This window comes from Cnephaeus nilssonii, assembly GCF_951640355.1.
Source record: "Cnephaeus nilssonii genome assembly, chromosome: 14".
NCBI classification, from domain to species: domain Eukaryota; kingdom Metazoa; phylum Chordata; class Mammalia; order Chiroptera; family Vespertilionidae; genus Cnephaeus; species Cnephaeus nilssonii.
In genome coordinates this window covers 433,506-447,519 of record NC_137085.1, presented here as the reverse complement: position 1 = coordinate 447,519, position 14,014 = coordinate 433,506, and the positions used below count along the sequence as shown (strand labels likewise).

At 64.6% G+C, this 14,014-nt stretch overlaps 2 protein-coding genes and 1 long non-coding RNA gene across 6 annotated transcripts; 1 reads left to right on the top strand and 2 right to left on the bottom strand.

Moving 5' to 3' along the window:
- Window positions 1–61: 61 nt before the first annotated feature.
- Window positions 62–7,747, bottom strand: CCDC183 (coiled-coil domain containing 183). 2 transcript variants are annotated; one of them, XM_079789938.1, is made up of 14 exons: window positions 7,594–7,747; window positions 6,344–6,465; window positions 5,853–5,930; window positions 5,515–5,682; window positions 5,191–5,295; window positions 4,621–4,743; window positions 3,418–3,543; window positions 3,270–3,324; window positions 2,641–2,741; window positions 1,850–2,010; window positions 1,449–1,617; window positions 1,246–1,362; window positions 1,076–1,172; window positions 62–451 (listed from the first exon to the last, which is right to left on the bottom strand). In XM_079789938.1, the coding sequence occupies exons 1-14, from the start codon at window positions 7,661–7,663 to the stop codon at window positions 333–335; spliced, it is 1,611 nt and encodes a 536-aa protein (XP_079646064.1). In that variant the 5' UTR covers window positions 7,664–7,747; the 3' UTR covers window positions 62–332. The 2 variants fall into 2 exon arrangements, with proteins under 2 accessions (XP_079646064.1, XP_079646063.1); XM_079789937.1 differs by lacking the exons at window positions 6,344–6,465; window positions 7,594–7,747 and having other exon boundaries at window positions 1,246–1,359; window positions 3,270–3,543; window positions 5,853–6,052.
- On the top strand, window positions 336–1,542 carry LOC307110675. The gene is made up of 3 exons (XR_013814480.1): window positions 336–447; window positions 1,134–1,284; window positions 1,410–1,542. It is a non-coding gene; the product is annotated as an uncharacterized lncRNA (long non-coding RNA).
- A 458-nt stretch (window positions 7,748–8,205) lies between the features above and the next one.
- On the bottom strand, window positions 8,206–12,743 carry TMEM141 (transmembrane protein 141). 3 transcript variants are annotated; one of them, XR_013814479.1, is made up of 6 exons: window positions 12,611–12,743; window positions 12,081–12,147; window positions 11,877–11,960; window positions 11,508–11,682; window positions 10,163–11,092; window positions 8,206–10,032 (listed from the first exon to the last, which is right to left on the bottom strand). XR_013814479.1 is itself a non-coding variant. In XM_079789939.1 (5 exons), the coding sequence occupies exons 1-5, from the start codon at window positions 12,662–12,664 to the stop codon at window positions 10,996–10,998; spliced, it is 477 nt and encodes a 158-aa protein (XP_079646065.1). In that variant the 5' UTR covers window positions 12,665–12,743; the 3' UTR covers window positions 8,206–10,995. The 3 variants fall into 3 exon arrangements, 2 of the variants coding, with proteins under 2 accessions (XP_079646065.1, XP_079646066.1); XM_079789939.1 differs by having other exon boundaries at window positions 8,206–11,092; XM_079789940.1 differs by having other exon boundaries at window positions 8,206–11,092; window positions 11,508–11,615.
- Between the last annotated feature and the right edge of the window lie 1,271 nt (window positions 12,744–14,014).

Sequence of the window (14,014 nt, the reverse complement as noted above, 5' to 3'; positions counted from 1 at the left end):
CGCGAGGCGGCGCGTGCGCGAGGCGGCGCGTGCGCGAGGCGGCGCGTGCGCGAGGCGGCGCGTGCGCAAGCGGCGCTGGGGGGTTTCAGTTCAGTCCCATTCTGGCGGCGTCCGCGCTCGGACCCCTTCCTCACCCTCACCCCGGCCTCCGGGGCCCCGGATCCTCCGCGAACACCCCGCCCCCCGTATCTTCCCAACGCGATGCGCCTGCCCAGGTTCACTTTCTGAGACTCCCGTCTCCCTTCGGAGCCCCCAGCAGTTCTGGAAAAATGTTTATTTGTGTAACAAAGCGCCGGGCGGGGGGCGCGGGCGGGGGGCGCGGGGCCCTCCGGTCACTTTTTCTTCTTCTTGGCCGTCTTGAACTTCTCCTCGATCACGCGCTGGGACTGCTTCTTGATCTCGGCGCGCGAAGGGACGTAGCTGTGGTCCACGTCGGCGAAGTGGAAGGTTTCTGGGGAGGGAGCCGGGGAGCCGGGTTAGCCCTGGGCTTGCCGCCGCCTTCGTTCATCGCAGGGCAGGCGGGGGCCACACTGCTTTCTGTCCCGGATGCGCTGGCGTTTGGGGCCTTACAGACCCGGGAGAGAGAGCCTGCCCGCCCCCCCCCCCCCCCCCCCCCGCCACGGCGCCCTGGGTGTGTCTTCCCTGCAAACTGACCATTGCCCAGCCCGCCCTCCCCCGATCAAAACCTCACACCAACATTCCCCGGCGCGGCTCAGCCCCACGTACCCTGTCCCCCGGAATCACTCAGAGGAGCTGATCTTCAGCTGCTGGCCCTGCCTTTCCCTCAGAAACCCCAATAAGGGCTCTGGCCTGGGGCTCCCTCTTGCTCCTTTCTGCCTCCGGATGGGCACTGGGGCTCCCGTGTCAGGACATGTAATAAATTCTCTCCATGGCTAGCCTCTCCACATCTCCTCACCAAGTCCCTGGCACACCCTCTCCATCCCTGTCCCTCCTGGTCAGATGGAGCAAGCAGCATACCCAGCCTCTGCCCCTGCGCAGCTCAGCCCAGCCATCCACCCCGCATCCTCTCCCGGAGCTGGGCAGCCTGGCCTCCCAGCCCCGCCCCAGCCCCTACCTATCATATCGTCCTCCAGCTCCTCAAAGCTGATCCTGGTGTTCTGCTTCTCCTTCAGAGTCGAGGATTCCAGGGCGTCCCTCACCTTCATGTGGTCCTGCAGGGCACGGGGGACGCTCAGCTCTGAGGGGACACGGTGCGAGTAGACTGCTCTCCCCGCCCCGCGTTACCTCCTCCGTGGCGGTCAGTATCTGCAGCTTGTCGGCCAGGTACAGGAGCGTCTTCTCGCAGTACGCCAGCTTGCTGTGCAAGTCCAGGCTGTCCAGGCTGTTGGGGGTGGACATCTTCTGCAGACGACAAGGAGGGGCTCAGACCCTCTCTGCGCTCCCCCCAGCTCCCCGTGCAGGCGGCTCCTCCCGACGCGGGCCGGTACCTGGGCCACGGGCAGGGTGATGCCGACCAGCCGGAGGTACAGGTTGTCGATGCCCATCTGGATGGTGAGCAGCAGCTTCTGGCTCTTGGTCATGTTGCTGTGGGCCAGCTGCAGCCTGTCCTCCTCCTCCTTCAGCAGGTCCTTCATTTTATGCTGGGCGGACTCAAAGCTGTCGAGTACGATGGGGAGGAAGGTGGCACAGACCTGAGGGCGGAGTTGGGTGCTGTGCTAGATTCAGGGGTTCGGGAGCTGCGACGTGGGCGTGTGGGGTCCCCGGCTCAGCTGCAGAGCACAAGCAGGCTGGCTGGCAGCGGGCGCCCTGGCTCAGGGCCTGGCCCCGGCCCAGCCTGGTGGGGGTGGGCGGGCAGCCTGGACAGAGGAAGGGCAGGGCCCCCGGGTACCTGCTGGAGCTGGTCGTCTGGTGGAACTTGAGCAGCGCCTCCTCCATCTCCAGCTTCCTCATCAAGGCCCCCAGCTGAGTGCGCCTCTCCTCACACTCCTTCATCTGCAGCTGCAGGTTGTCCTCCGTGCTCCTCTGAGCCAGGAACTGGCCTGTGATGTCCTGGCCGGGCCAGTAGGGAGAAGCAGGTGTGGGCCAGCTGGGCAGGGCCCACAGAACTGCCCCTCCCAGCGGTCAGGAATGAGGTCCATGGCGGCCGGGCCCTGAGGGCTTGTGGGGGGCCATCCATCCATCCATCCATCCATCGGGTGAAGTGCTTTGTGTGTGTCATTGCACGTAACCCTCACAACAAGCAGAGGGCAGACCGGAGACCGCCACCGAGAGACCGCACGGCTGCAAGGCGCTGGCCCAAGGGTGGATAAGCTTACGTCAGTGCCGTGGACGGGAGCTCGAGGCTTACTAAGAATAAACCCAGATCGGATTAAAATAAGGGGGACAGGTGGAGAGGCAGCTGCTCATTATAATGCCGTCAGTTTGGGAAGGGGTTGGGGTTGGAGGTGGAGGCCGCACCCTAGGCCTTTGGGTCCTCAGATTCTGTGGTTCTCTCATCCCCTGGGACATGCTGGGATGGGCCAGCTGTGTCCCGGGAGGGGCCTCTACCCTGAGCTGTGGAGGCCACAGCGTTGTGTATTCATTCATTCATTCATTCATTCATCCCGCAGAGCCTGGCCCAGTTCAGCGTGCCCCCCCCCACCCTTCCCCCAACACCCCAGGAGTGCCAGGGAGCAGTACCCAGAGGTGGGAGCACCGCACAGCGGTCTTGATTTTCTCCACCAACGCGGTCAGATTCGTCTGGTATTCGATGTCGGCCTGGGAGGCCTCTCTTTTCCTCACTGAGCGGAGCAGAGGGGAAGATGGCCAGCGTGCAGGGGTGGACTGGGAGCACTTAGCCAGGTCTGGGAGGCCTCTGCACCTGCCCCGTCATCAGGGCAGGCCCCCCAAGAGCTGGGTCCCTGTTATAGGTGCTTGCACCTTACCCTGCTTCCAGGCAAACCGGCCCTTCAAGGGAGCCCCCGGGCAGTGCCTCCAGAGGGGGACCGCGCAGCCTGGCTCGGTGGGGCTTAGCGGGGCTCCTCAGGCAGCTCAGGGGACCCGAGCTGTCTCTTCTGAGGACTCAGTGGGTGACCAGGGTGCCTGTGGGCTTTGCCGCTAAGAAGCCAAAGGTTCAGCAATTGGCCATGAGCCCAAAGCAGGTGGCCTCGAAGCTGGTGGCCACGGGCGCCCAGCCTCTGCAGGTGTGGCCAGGGAGAGGCAGGGGCTCGTCCCCCTCCCTCGGGCCTCACGGTGACCTGTCTGGGTGGCTCCGGCCAGTGCTGGCCTCGGGGACCCTGGTTGGGGCGGGCGGGGAGCACAGCACTCACCTTTCAGGTTCTCCATGCTCATCAGGTTGGTGGGGAAGTCCAAGTCCCTCCGGCCCTGAGGGATGGGGTGGGGGTGAGGTGAGCAGCATCCCCCGCAGAGGAGCCCCCCCCCCCCCCCCCCCCGGCTGCACCGGCCGTGGGCGCTCACCCGGCGGTACTTCTCGCTGGTCTCCTTGGTGTGGATCTTGTCGATCAGCTTCTTCTGCTGGTTCAGCCTGTTCTCCCGGGCCCGGCGCTCCTCGATGAAGGTCGCCTCCTTCTGCCTCAAGTTCATCTGGGGACACGGGCAGGCGGTGGGAGTCCGTCCCGGTGAGGCCTCCCCTGTGCTAACCCCAGTGGCCACTTTCCCTGAGTTCCTAGGTTTGAGGCCGTCGGCCAGGGCTTCTTCCTACAATACGTGCCCTCCGCCTTTACCCGTCTGCTGGGTCTCTGAGCCGCGGGGCCTTCCCTCCCTGCACCGCCCTCCTCCACCCGAGTCCCCCAGCTGCAGCTGCGGGAGCCAGCTGGCCACAGGCACGGCACGGGCCTCCGCAGCCTTCTGCCCAGCCCCACTCGGAACTCACGTGTCTAAAAACGAACTCTTCGTCTTCCCCCAAACCTGGTCTCTTCCTGTCCTGCCCCTGTGGCTGTGCATTCTGGGGGCTGCTCCCTGTTCACGTCTATCTTAGTGCCACCTCCTCAGGTGACCTCGTAAAGCCTTCTCAGCCCCTCTGGGTTCGGCCACCCCACTCTACCATGGGTCTGGCCCCAGTGACCAGCCTCTGGGCCCTCTGGTCTCTGCAGCCAGAACACACCCGTCTTGAAACACAAATCGGATCCTGTCTGGCCTGTGTCCTCCCCGGGCTCTAGGTTGGGGGGACTGGCTCCAGGGTAGGTGGGGGGCTGACACCTGAGCCCTAGCCACCCACAGCTGCCACTGCTCTCCGCCCGTCCTCTGCAGCTTCGCTCCAGCTCCCGGTGCTTCCTGCGGGCCCCACCATCACTGCCCCCAGCACCCAGGTCTCTGCGGTGCTGGCCACAGCCTGTGTGACGCGGACGACTCCATGAGTGGCTACCTCCTCATGCGCCCCTTCATGAGGATCGTTTTGAGGGGGCCTTGGCACATACTGGGTGGGTTGGTGGCCCTGCCCAGCCCAAGCCAGTCCTCTCCCTCCTCTGTCTACCCCATGGCTTCCCGACAAGGGGGGCTCCCTCTGCCCAGGACCAGTGTGAGCGGAGGAGGCTGGTGGGAGCGGGGCGGTCGGGACTTCAGCGGTCGCCGGTGGTGTGGCACGGAGGTGTCCTGAGGATGCCTGGGCCAGACAGGTCGGCACAGAGCCCTGCAGGGCCCCCAGCCAGGCACCTGGCTCACCTTGACCTCATCTGTAATCATCATGGCGTCTTGGGACATGACTGTCATGTCCGACAGCTCCGAGCAGTAGTCGACCACGAGGTTCTGCAGCTTGTCCAGCTCGGTGGGGTATCCTGACAGCTCCTGAGGGGAAGGGCAGGGCAGGTGGGCACAGACCGGATGGTCCGGGGGCGTGGGCCAGCTGCATGCTGCCTCTGTCCATGGCACCTCCCCTGGCCCTTCCCCTTCTCTGTGGCCTCACCGAGTAGACTGTGCCTGCCCCCACACATAGGCCTCAGACTGCGAGCGCCCTGAGCACGGGCCAGGCAGCCGGAGGCCCTCCCGAGGAGGTTGCGATGGGATGTCCCGCGGTGTGAGCCGTGGCTCTGAAACCCAGGGGGACCCACCGCTTTCTGAAGCGAAGCGAGGGGCTCCGCATGGGTTTGGGGTCCGAGACTCAGGGCTCAAGTACAGGCTGCCCTGACCAGCTCCTTCCTCTGGTTCCCGTCGCAACCGAGATCCCGCCCTGAGGCCCGGCCCCGCCCACCCAGCGGGGCTCCCGGGGCTGGGGCTCCCCGGGGCGGGGCGCACTTTCTTCAGGTAATCCAGCAGGTCCAAGTACAGCAGGTGGATGTTCTGGCTCGTGGTGATCTTGATGGTTGTCTTTTCGATGTTGTTCTCCAACTGGCGGATGACCTGGAGGAGATCCAATGAGAGCCGGAGGCCAGCCCTGGGGGGCGTGTCTCACTCACCTAGCCCCGCCTTCCCCGCGGAGCCCCGCCCCAACCCACTTCCCAGAGGCTCCGCCCCTCTAGACGCCCGCCCCGCCTCCTCCGCCAGAGGCCCCGCCCCTCACGAGGCCCCGCCCCGCCTCCTCCGCCAGAGCCCCGCCCCCTCACGAGGCCCCGCCCCCACCTGCAGCAGGCGCAGCTCCTCCTTGGTGGCCACCGGCTGGTGCTGCAGGCCCTCCAGCTGCAGCTGCATGCTCTCCAGCTGCTGCCCACGCCGGCGCACCAGGTGGATCAGCACGTTGTGCACGTTCACGCGGTCGAAGACGTACTTGCGCAGCTTCTCCCGCGCCACCTGGTGGGGGGGGCGGGGCACGGTGTGCAGGGGGCCACGGATCCCCGTGCTGCGGGCGCGCGGGCGGGGAGGGACCCTGGGGCGGGAAACTCGCTCTGTCCCCACCGGCTCCACAGCGGGTCACTTAGCGGGGGGTGGGGCGCGTGGGGGGGTCCCTGCTGCGGCCTCACCTCCATGGAGCAGCGGCAGTGCGCCAGCCTCATGGGCACATCATTCCCGCAGGCCCTGGAGATGGACTGCTTGTCGTGCTGTGGGGCGGCGGCGGCTGAGCTGGGGCGCACCTCGGCGTCCCCCCGCCGCCGGCCCCTCCAGGCCGCTTCTGCCCGCGCCAGCCCAGCAGCAAGACCCCAGGAGGCAGGGCGCTACAGGGCCCCCTCCGGGCCCTCCCAGCTCAGATGTGATGGGGTGCGGAGAGGAGGACCCGGGTCTCCCTACAAGGCCAGAGGGGCCCCTGCTGCAGGGTGTGGCCCCGGAAGGGGAACCTGGTCAGGGGCCCTGCACGCCGGAGCCCAGCGCGTGTCCCCGCCTGCCCCTCCCGGATGCCCCAGCTCCCGAAGGCAGAGCCGGGGACAGGGCAGAGGAGCCCCGTCCACCTGTGGGTCTGTCTCAGCACCGCCCCCCCCCCCCCCCCCCAGCAGCGGGGCAGGGGCGGGCTGTTCACATTCTTAGCCAAAGCCCATTCTTGGGTCCCGCGGCGGATGTTGCTGCGCAGGAGCGCCACGGTGGCCTTGTTCTTGGCCGTCTTCTCCTTCATGGACTGGACCTGCAGCGCCCGGCATTGCTCTGCGGGCCGGCAGAGGGAGGGGAGGAGAGGGCAGGTGTGGGCCAAGGGCTCTGCCTGGATCCGGGCTGGGAGGCTGGCAGCCGGGCCCCCGCCTCCTGTTGGGGCCGAGGCCTGGCTGCTCAGCGGTCTGGCCGGCTGTGCTCAGCAGCGGGAGCCTTGTGATCCCTCCCAGGCCTGCTGGCCACGGAAGCAGCTGGGTCCCTTCTTGTCCCCTCTAGCTTTGGGGTCCACGATGCTCAAACCTCTGTGGAGCCCCCAGCTTATCCTCTCCCCTCCCGGGCCCCCTGCATGGCAGGCCTCTTTGAGGCCTCCTCCCAGCTCCGTTTGGGAGGTGGTGGCTGGCTGACCACTAGTCCATTTGCCCTGGACTGTCCTGCCCGGCGGGCATGGCTCAGTGACTGAGCATCGACCTAAGAACTAGGAGGTCATGGTTCGATTTCTGGTCGGGGCACATGCCCGGGTTTCGGTCTGAACCCTCAGTTTGGGGCGGGCAGGAGGCAGCCAATCAATGATTCTCATCACTGTTATTTGTAGCTCTCTCTTCCTCTCCGAAATGAATAAAAAATATATTTAAAAAAACACACCAAAACACTGCCCTAGCCAGTTTGGCTCAGTGGCTAGAGCGTCGGCCTGCAGTTTGATTCTGGTCAAGGGCACATGCCCAGATTGCAGGCTCAATCCCCAGTAGGGGGCGTGCAGAAGGCAGCCTATCAATGGTTCTCTCTCATCATTGATGTTTCTATCTCTCCCGCTCCCTTTCTCTCTGAAATCAATAAAAATATATTAAACAAACACTGAACCCTGGGCAGTGTGGCTCAGTGGATAGAGTGTTGGCCTGCGGACTGAAGGGTCCCATGCTCGATTCCAGTCAAGGGCACGTACCTTGGTTGCAGGCTCCTCCTTGGCCCGGCCCAGGTCAGGGCGCGTGTGGGAGGCAACCAATCGATGTTTCTCTCACATCAATATTTCTCACTGTCTGTCTTTCCCTCTCTCTCTCCCATTCTCTCTAGAAATCAATGGAAAAATACCCTCAGGTGAGGATTGAGAACAAAACAAAGCACTAAGGTCCTGCACCCGGGCCCCTGACGGTGGGTGTGGGTGTGTGGGTCACCACACTGGCGGCTCACCCTGGAGCTGCGTGATGGTCTTCAGCTCCTGGATCTGCTCGTCCACGTCCCCCTCGCTCCACATCTTCATCTCGGCCGCAGGCCCCTGCCTCCCACCCTCCCTGTGCTGGGCCCGCTCAGCAGGACAACAGTTCAAATTGTCCCCGGAACCTCGGCCCATTGTGATGGGGGCCAGGGTTCTGAAAGCCCCAGCCGGCCACCACCCTCTGCCGCCGGCCGGCCTGACGGGGAGTCTCGTGGCTGCTCTGGGAGGGTGTCCGGGGCTGGCACCTTCTCCCACAGGCGGGTGACTTGGTGGTGGTTTGGCAGTGGCCCCGCCCCCCGTCCCCTTCACTGTCTTCCCAACTCCTGACCACTCGCTGCCTTACAGGGTCTCTTCTCCCACCCACCCCCCAAGTTCACACGCGCCACACCCCGGTGACCTAGGTCATGAGACCCCCAGCCTCGGCTCTCCCTGACCTCTGCCTCCACTCCCCCCAGGAATTCCCAAGTCTAGCTTTATTTATTTATTTAAAACATATTTTATTTTTGTTTGTTTGTTAATCCTCACCTGAGGATATTTTCCCATTGATTTTTAGAGAATGGAAGGGAGGAGGAGGAGAGAAACGATTGGTTGCCTCCCATACAGGCCTGAGCAGGGCTGGGCGGGGACCCAGCCTGCAACCGAGGTACATGTCCTTGCAGGAATGGAACCCGGGTCCCTTCAGTCTGCGGGCCGACGCTTTACCCACTGAGCCACACCGGCTGGGGCCCGAGTCTAGCGTTAGATGTCACTCCAGGAAGGGAAGGGTCAGCCCCCAGCTCTGCACCCCCAGCCCAAGCTGCCCCTAGAGCCGCGTGCCCCAAGCAGGGCGGCACCCACCGACTTTGTCCCTTTTCCCAGCTTCCCTGCCTGACTCCGCTGGGACGCCCCTAACAACACCAGGGACAGCAGCTTAGACAACAGACCTTCATTGTCTCACATCCTGGGGGCTGGATGTCCGAGACCCAGGGGTGGGCGGCTGGCTCCCCGAGGCCTCTCTCCAGGTCCTGAGTGGCTGTCCTCCGCGTGTCCCCACACGGCCTTTGCTCTGTGCCCGCCTGTGTCCACATCTCCTCCTCTTATAAGGGACGCGTCAGGCAGGACCAGGGCCCACCCTCATTTTATTATTTATTTACCAGAGGCCCAGTGCACGAAATTTGTGCACTGGGGAGAGGGGTCCCTCAGCCTGGCCTGCACCCACTCGCAGTCCGGGACCCCTTGGTGGACATCCCTCTCGCAGTCCGGGACCCCTTGGTGGACATCCCTCTCGCAGTCCGGGACCCCTTGGTGGACATCCCTCTCGCAGTCCGGGACCCCTTGGTGGACATCCCTCTCGCAGTCCGGGACACCTTGGTGGACATCCCTCTCGCAGTCCGGGACACCTTGCTCCTTACTGCCCGCCTGCTTGCTGCTCCTTACCGCTCCGCTTGTTGCTGCCGCCGCCGCCACTGTGCTTGCCAGCCATGAGCCCGGCTTCTGGCTGCGTGGCACTCCCGCTGTGGGAATGCACTGACCATCGGGGGCAGCTCCTGCGTTGAGCGTCTGCCCCCAGGTGGTCAGTGTGTGTCATAGTGACCAGTTGTTCTGCTGTTCCGTCGGTTTGCATATTAGGGTTTTATTATACAGGATTTTTAATCGTCACCTGAGGATATTTTTCCATTGATTTTAGAGAGAGTGGAAGGGAGGAGGAGGAGGAAACTTCGATTGGTTGCCTCCCATACAGGCCGAGAGGGAAAGACAGAGAGAAATATCGATGTGAAACATATCGATTGGTTGTCTCCTGCACGTGCCCTTGACCAGGGCCTGGGCCGGGGAGGAGCCTGCAACCGAGGTACGTGCCCTTGACCGGGTTTGAACCCGGGACCCTTCGGTCCACAGGGTGACGCTCTATCCACTGAGCCACACCAGCTAGGGCCCGCCCTCATTTTAACTTCCTCCCTTCTCCGAGGTCCAATCTACAAATGCATTGTGTTCTGAGGCCCTGGGGTTAGGGCTGCACTGTGTGAATGTGGGGGGCTCAGTTCAGCCCCAACAATGGTCTCCGCCCCTTGTCACGCCCCATCTTCCTCCAGGACCTCTCACGCAGGTCCTTGACCTTTCTGGCCACTCTCAGTTTTAAAAGTGGGTCCAGTCAGGTCTAAACCCCCCTGCCCTCTCTCAGTCAGGTGTTACCCTTGGGGAGATGGAAGGCTCCCAGCCAGTCGGAGGCAGAGCCTGCCTACTGTCCCCCAATGGTTCTCCCTTCTCGCTCAGAGATAGAACTTTAGCGGGGCGCATGGCTGCCCCCCTGGGTGCCTTTGCACAGGTGCGCAGGACTCGTTCTGGCCGGCGCAGTGCGAGCAGCACGGCGAGTGAGCTGCTCTCTTCCTTCCTGTTGACGGGGACGAAGCCGCGATGGCTGGAGCTGGTGCAGCTGCCTGGGGCCAGGAGGCGGATTTGGAATAGAGGCCATTGCAGCAGGGAATGGACTAAGGGGGCCCGCCCCTGACCGTCAGCTCCAGGCCACCCACTTGGACTTTTACGGGAAGGAGACTCTGCCATGGTTACCTTGGGCTTCCTTCATTGCCTTCCCACCACGAGTTGTGGCGCATAGTAGGTGCTGAGCAGGTGTTCTTTAGAACGACCGGCCGGGACGAGAGGCACAGGGGCTGACTGGCCGGAGCGGTGTGGTCAGTGCGCATTTTAGTGACTGGGGGCCCCATCCCCGGAGGCAGGGATGCCTGGAACACAGCCCCCTCCCACGGCTCTTAGTGGGAACCCACTCCTCTGGAGAGCCAGTCACCTCCAGCAGCTTGGGGGCCCCGGCGGGGACTCTGGGGTACCCACCCACGGCCACAACTGGGAAGCCAACCGCAGAGGACCATGGACTTGCCCAGAGTTGACAGAACCCCTGCCTCTTCCTGTTGGGGTGGGGAGGTAACTAGTCTTGCCCACTCGTGAGCTTCCCGTCTGTGAGGACAGAGCTCAGGGGCTCCCTCCGCCCCTGGAGAGCAGTGACTTCATCGGACACGTGTGTTTGGGACGACGGGCGGGTGGGCATAGCCATGTCCTGCCCCTTGTCTCTCGGGACCAGGTGCTGCTGGCTGTACACCTTGTGGTCTGCTCCTCGTGCCAGGGAAACAGACCCCCCCCCCCCCCCCCCCGCCCCATGGAGAGGCCTCCCTGCCTTCCAGGGCCGGTGGGCGTGTCCAATCCTGGGGTTCAGTGTCAGGAGCTGCCTGGCGGAGCCCCAGTGTCAGCCGTGTGGGCACTAAGGTGACATTTGTCTCAGCTTCTCCCTGCTCTTCCCAATCACTGCGGGAAGAGCGAGGCCTTTATTAGTCCCACAAGCCCAGCGGCATCGGACCCCTGACTGGGGGACGGGGCCCAGAAAGGGAGTGTCAGCGCCCCAGGGTGCGGGGAGGGCCAGCGTGGGGTGCGAGGTGCTGAGCGCTGTGTTCTAGAACTCCTGGCTGGCGCTCTCCTAGGCGCGCTGATCTGTAAGAGGCAAACAGAGACAGATCCACACCCTAACGCTGCTCACGGTCCCTGCGCCCATTTTACTGTGGCAAAAACGGAGGCGAGGCCTCTAACCATGACGCAGGCAGTGGAGGCCAGGACCGAGGCCAATCCGCTTGCCGTCTGTCTGATGCCCAGCCCCTCCATCCAGCCGTTTTCACGGGGTGCCCCACACTCCTCCCTCTGCACTCCCCCCCAGCCCCTCCTGGTCTTCCTCCTGCTCACAGGGCTCCAAGTTCCATCTGCTGCACCCACTCCTTCTCCAGGAAGTGCCTGCTGGGCGCACAGGCAGGAGGGGAGAGACCCTGTCCAGCCTGCCCTCCAGCCCCAGGTTTGCCTGCCTCAACCTCGGGCACCAGGCACAGCTCCCGCCTCCCACGCCCGGGCCTCTCACCTGCGCCCATGTCTGCGGGGAGCTTCCCCGTCTCCAGGAAGAGCCAGAGATCGCTGCACTTCTGGGTCTCCACGCGGGTCACCCAGTAGCTGGCCACGGAGCCTGCGACTGGGGAGCAGAACGGGCGGGGGCTGGGCCTCTGCCCTCCTCAGAGACGAGAACGTGGGCACAGGATCTTCGGGGCAGATGGTGGTGGTGGGCGTGGGCAGGGCGCCCCCCACCCCCCGAACTGGGGCCCCATCCCCGGAGGCAGCGATGCCTGGAACACAGCCCCCTCCCTGGGGGCTCTTAGTGGGAACCCACTCCTCTGAAGAGCCAGCGTCACCTCCGGCAACTTGGGGAGCCCGGCGGGGACCCTGGGGTACCCACCCACGGCCACCAGGACGTTCCACTGGAAGGGGTACTTCAGCTTCCTCTGAATGAACATCTGCAGGCCCAAGGCCCCGCCGGTGCCTGCGAGAGAGAGACAGTCTCCTGGGGACGGGCTGGCGGGGCCCACCGGGCGCAGCCCCGCACCCGCAGGCGCTACCTGCTGGGGAGGCAGGTGGGGACAGGGCTCCTGCCCCAGCCTACCTGTGACAAAGCTGACAAGGCCCTTCACGAAGGCGCGCGACTGGCAGGCGGCATACTCGCCCAGCCCCTGCGAGGGGAGGGGGAGGGGAGGGGGAGGGGAGGGGAGGGGAGGGGAGGGGGTGGAGGAGGAGGGGGAGGGGGACGAGGAGGAGGGGGGAAGGGAGAGGGGGAGGGGAAGGGGGAGGGGGAAGAGGGGGAGGAGGAGGAGGAGGGGGAAGAGGGGGAGGAGGGGGAAGAGGGGGGGAAGGAGGGGGAGGGGGAGGGGAAGGCGGAGGGGGAGGGGAAGGAGGAGGGTGAGGGTCACGGCTCAGGTCCCGCCCTCCTCTCGGCACTCAGCGTGAGGCCCTGGCGCTCGGGCACATCCCTCCGCCCATGCCCACCAGGATGCCCACGCGGGATGCCCCATCCCCATAGCAGAGGGTCCTGACTCTGCCCCTGTGCCCTGACGAGGAGGACACACCCACCGGGCCCCCGCCCCGCTCAGGTCAGCGCTGAGGCCGGGAGCCCGCGTCCCAGGCCGGCCTTCTCACCGGGTGCTTGGCGGCTACGGCGTCGTCCACCCGGGACAGGCCCAGGTTCACCATGGCTGGTGGGGCCTGGCCGGCGGTCCGCGCAGGCGCGGGCAGAAGGGCCGGAGGGGTGGGGCTTGGGGAAAGGGGCGGGGCCTTGAGGGCCTATCTGCGCAGGTGCGGGCGGAGGGGCGGGGCGTGGTGGAAAGGGGCGGGGCCTTGAGGGCCTATCTGCGCAGGTGCGGGCGGAGGGGCCGGGGCGGGGCGTGGACCAAATGGGCGGGGCGGGCCGGGAGAAGGGGGCGGGACCTGACGCGCCCTGCAGCCCAGGCTCCGTGACGTTGCGCGGCGGGAGGTGGGGTCGCGCTCCCCATCGCGGGCCCAGCGTGGTCCCTGGAACTGGACTCCTCCCCCTGAGTGCTCTGCCGGCCGCCCCCCAGCACACGGCCTCCTGTCTGGGCTGTGAGCGCCCCACACCAACAGGCGGAGTGAGCCTGGGCGGGCTTGGGCGGGCTGCAGGCCTCGCTCAGGGTCTCACCTCCGGGGGCCTCAGGCAGCTCTGCGGAAATGCTGCTGGGGTCCCCACCACATGGGCCAGTGGGGTCCGGAGGCCACCTCCCTTCCCTGTCCCAGAGGAGCGAGCTCCCTGCTCTCCCGCGGGTTCCTTCCGGCTCCAGGAGGGGCCGCGACCCTGCAGGCTGTGTGGGTGTGCTCGTGTGCACACTGGGATTGCACAGGTGTGTGGGTGTGAGGTGGTGGGAGGGACCCCCGCGCACCTTGCCAGCCGGAGATTACTGAAGGATATCAGGCTCCAGATTAGCAGGATAATGGAGTCGTCTGTCCCTTGGTCCTTGCTTTGAGCTCTTTTTTTTTTTTTTTTTTTTTTCCCAGAGAGGAAGGGATCCGGAGAGAGAGAAACATCAATGATGAGAGAGAATCATTGATCGGCTGCCTCCTGCACGTCCCCCACTGGGGACTGAGCCCACAACCCGGGCCTATGCTCTTGACCGGAATCAAACCTGGGACCCTTCAGTCTGCAGGCCGGCGCTCTATCCACTGAGCCACACCGACTAGAGCAAGCTTTGCGCTCTTGCCAGAGGTCTGCCCTGCTCCGTCCCCGCCCCACCCTTTCCCTGGCGCTCTGGACTTTTAGCGGGAACTTCTCCTTCAGGCCGCCCTGCCCTTAACCCAAGTGGTGGCATTGGGGAAGATTTTATATACACACCAGAGGCCCGATGCACGAAATTCATGCAAGGGGCTCGGCCCTCGCAGTCCTGGCTTTGTCCGAAGGACGTCTGGCTGGTTGTTCCACCGTTCTGTCGATTTGCATATTACGCTTTTATTGTTATAGATGTAGCTTGTGTATATGCTTTAAAAAATTAAGGTCTGTGCCCTAACCGGTTTGGCTCAGTGGATAGAGCGTCG

What these genes read in the sequence shown, in the direction of transcription:
- CCDC183 (XM_079789938.1), bottom strand. Translation starts at nt 7,663, where the DNA reads ATGAAGATGTGGAGCGAGGGGGACGTGGACGAGCAGATCCAGGAGCTG. An exon ending in GACCATCACGCAGCTCCAGG is followed by an intron (nt 6,466 to 7,593) that starts GTGAGCCGCCAG and finishes GCCGGCCCGCAG; the next exon opens with AGCAATGCCGGGCGCTGCAG. An exon ending in AGGAGCTGCGCCTGCTGCAG is followed by an intron (nt 5,296 to 5,514) that starts GTGGGGGCGGGG and finishes GATCTCCTCCAG; the next exon opens with GTCATCCGCCAGTTGGAGAA.
- TMEM141 (XM_079789939.1), bottom strand. Translation starts at nt 12,664, where the DNA reads ATGGTGAACCTGGGCCTGTCCCGGGTGGACGACGCCGTAGCCGCCAAG. An exon ending in CCGTAGCCGCCAAGCACCCG is followed by an intron (nt 12,148 to 12,610) that starts GTGAGAAGGCCG and finishes CTCCCCTCGCAG; the next exon opens with GGGCTGGGCGAGTATGCCGC. An exon ending in GAACGTCCTGGTGGCCGTGG is followed by an intron (nt 11,683 to 11,876) that starts GTGGGTACCCCA and finishes TCTGCCCCGAAG; the next exon opens with ATCCTGTGCCCACGTTCTCG.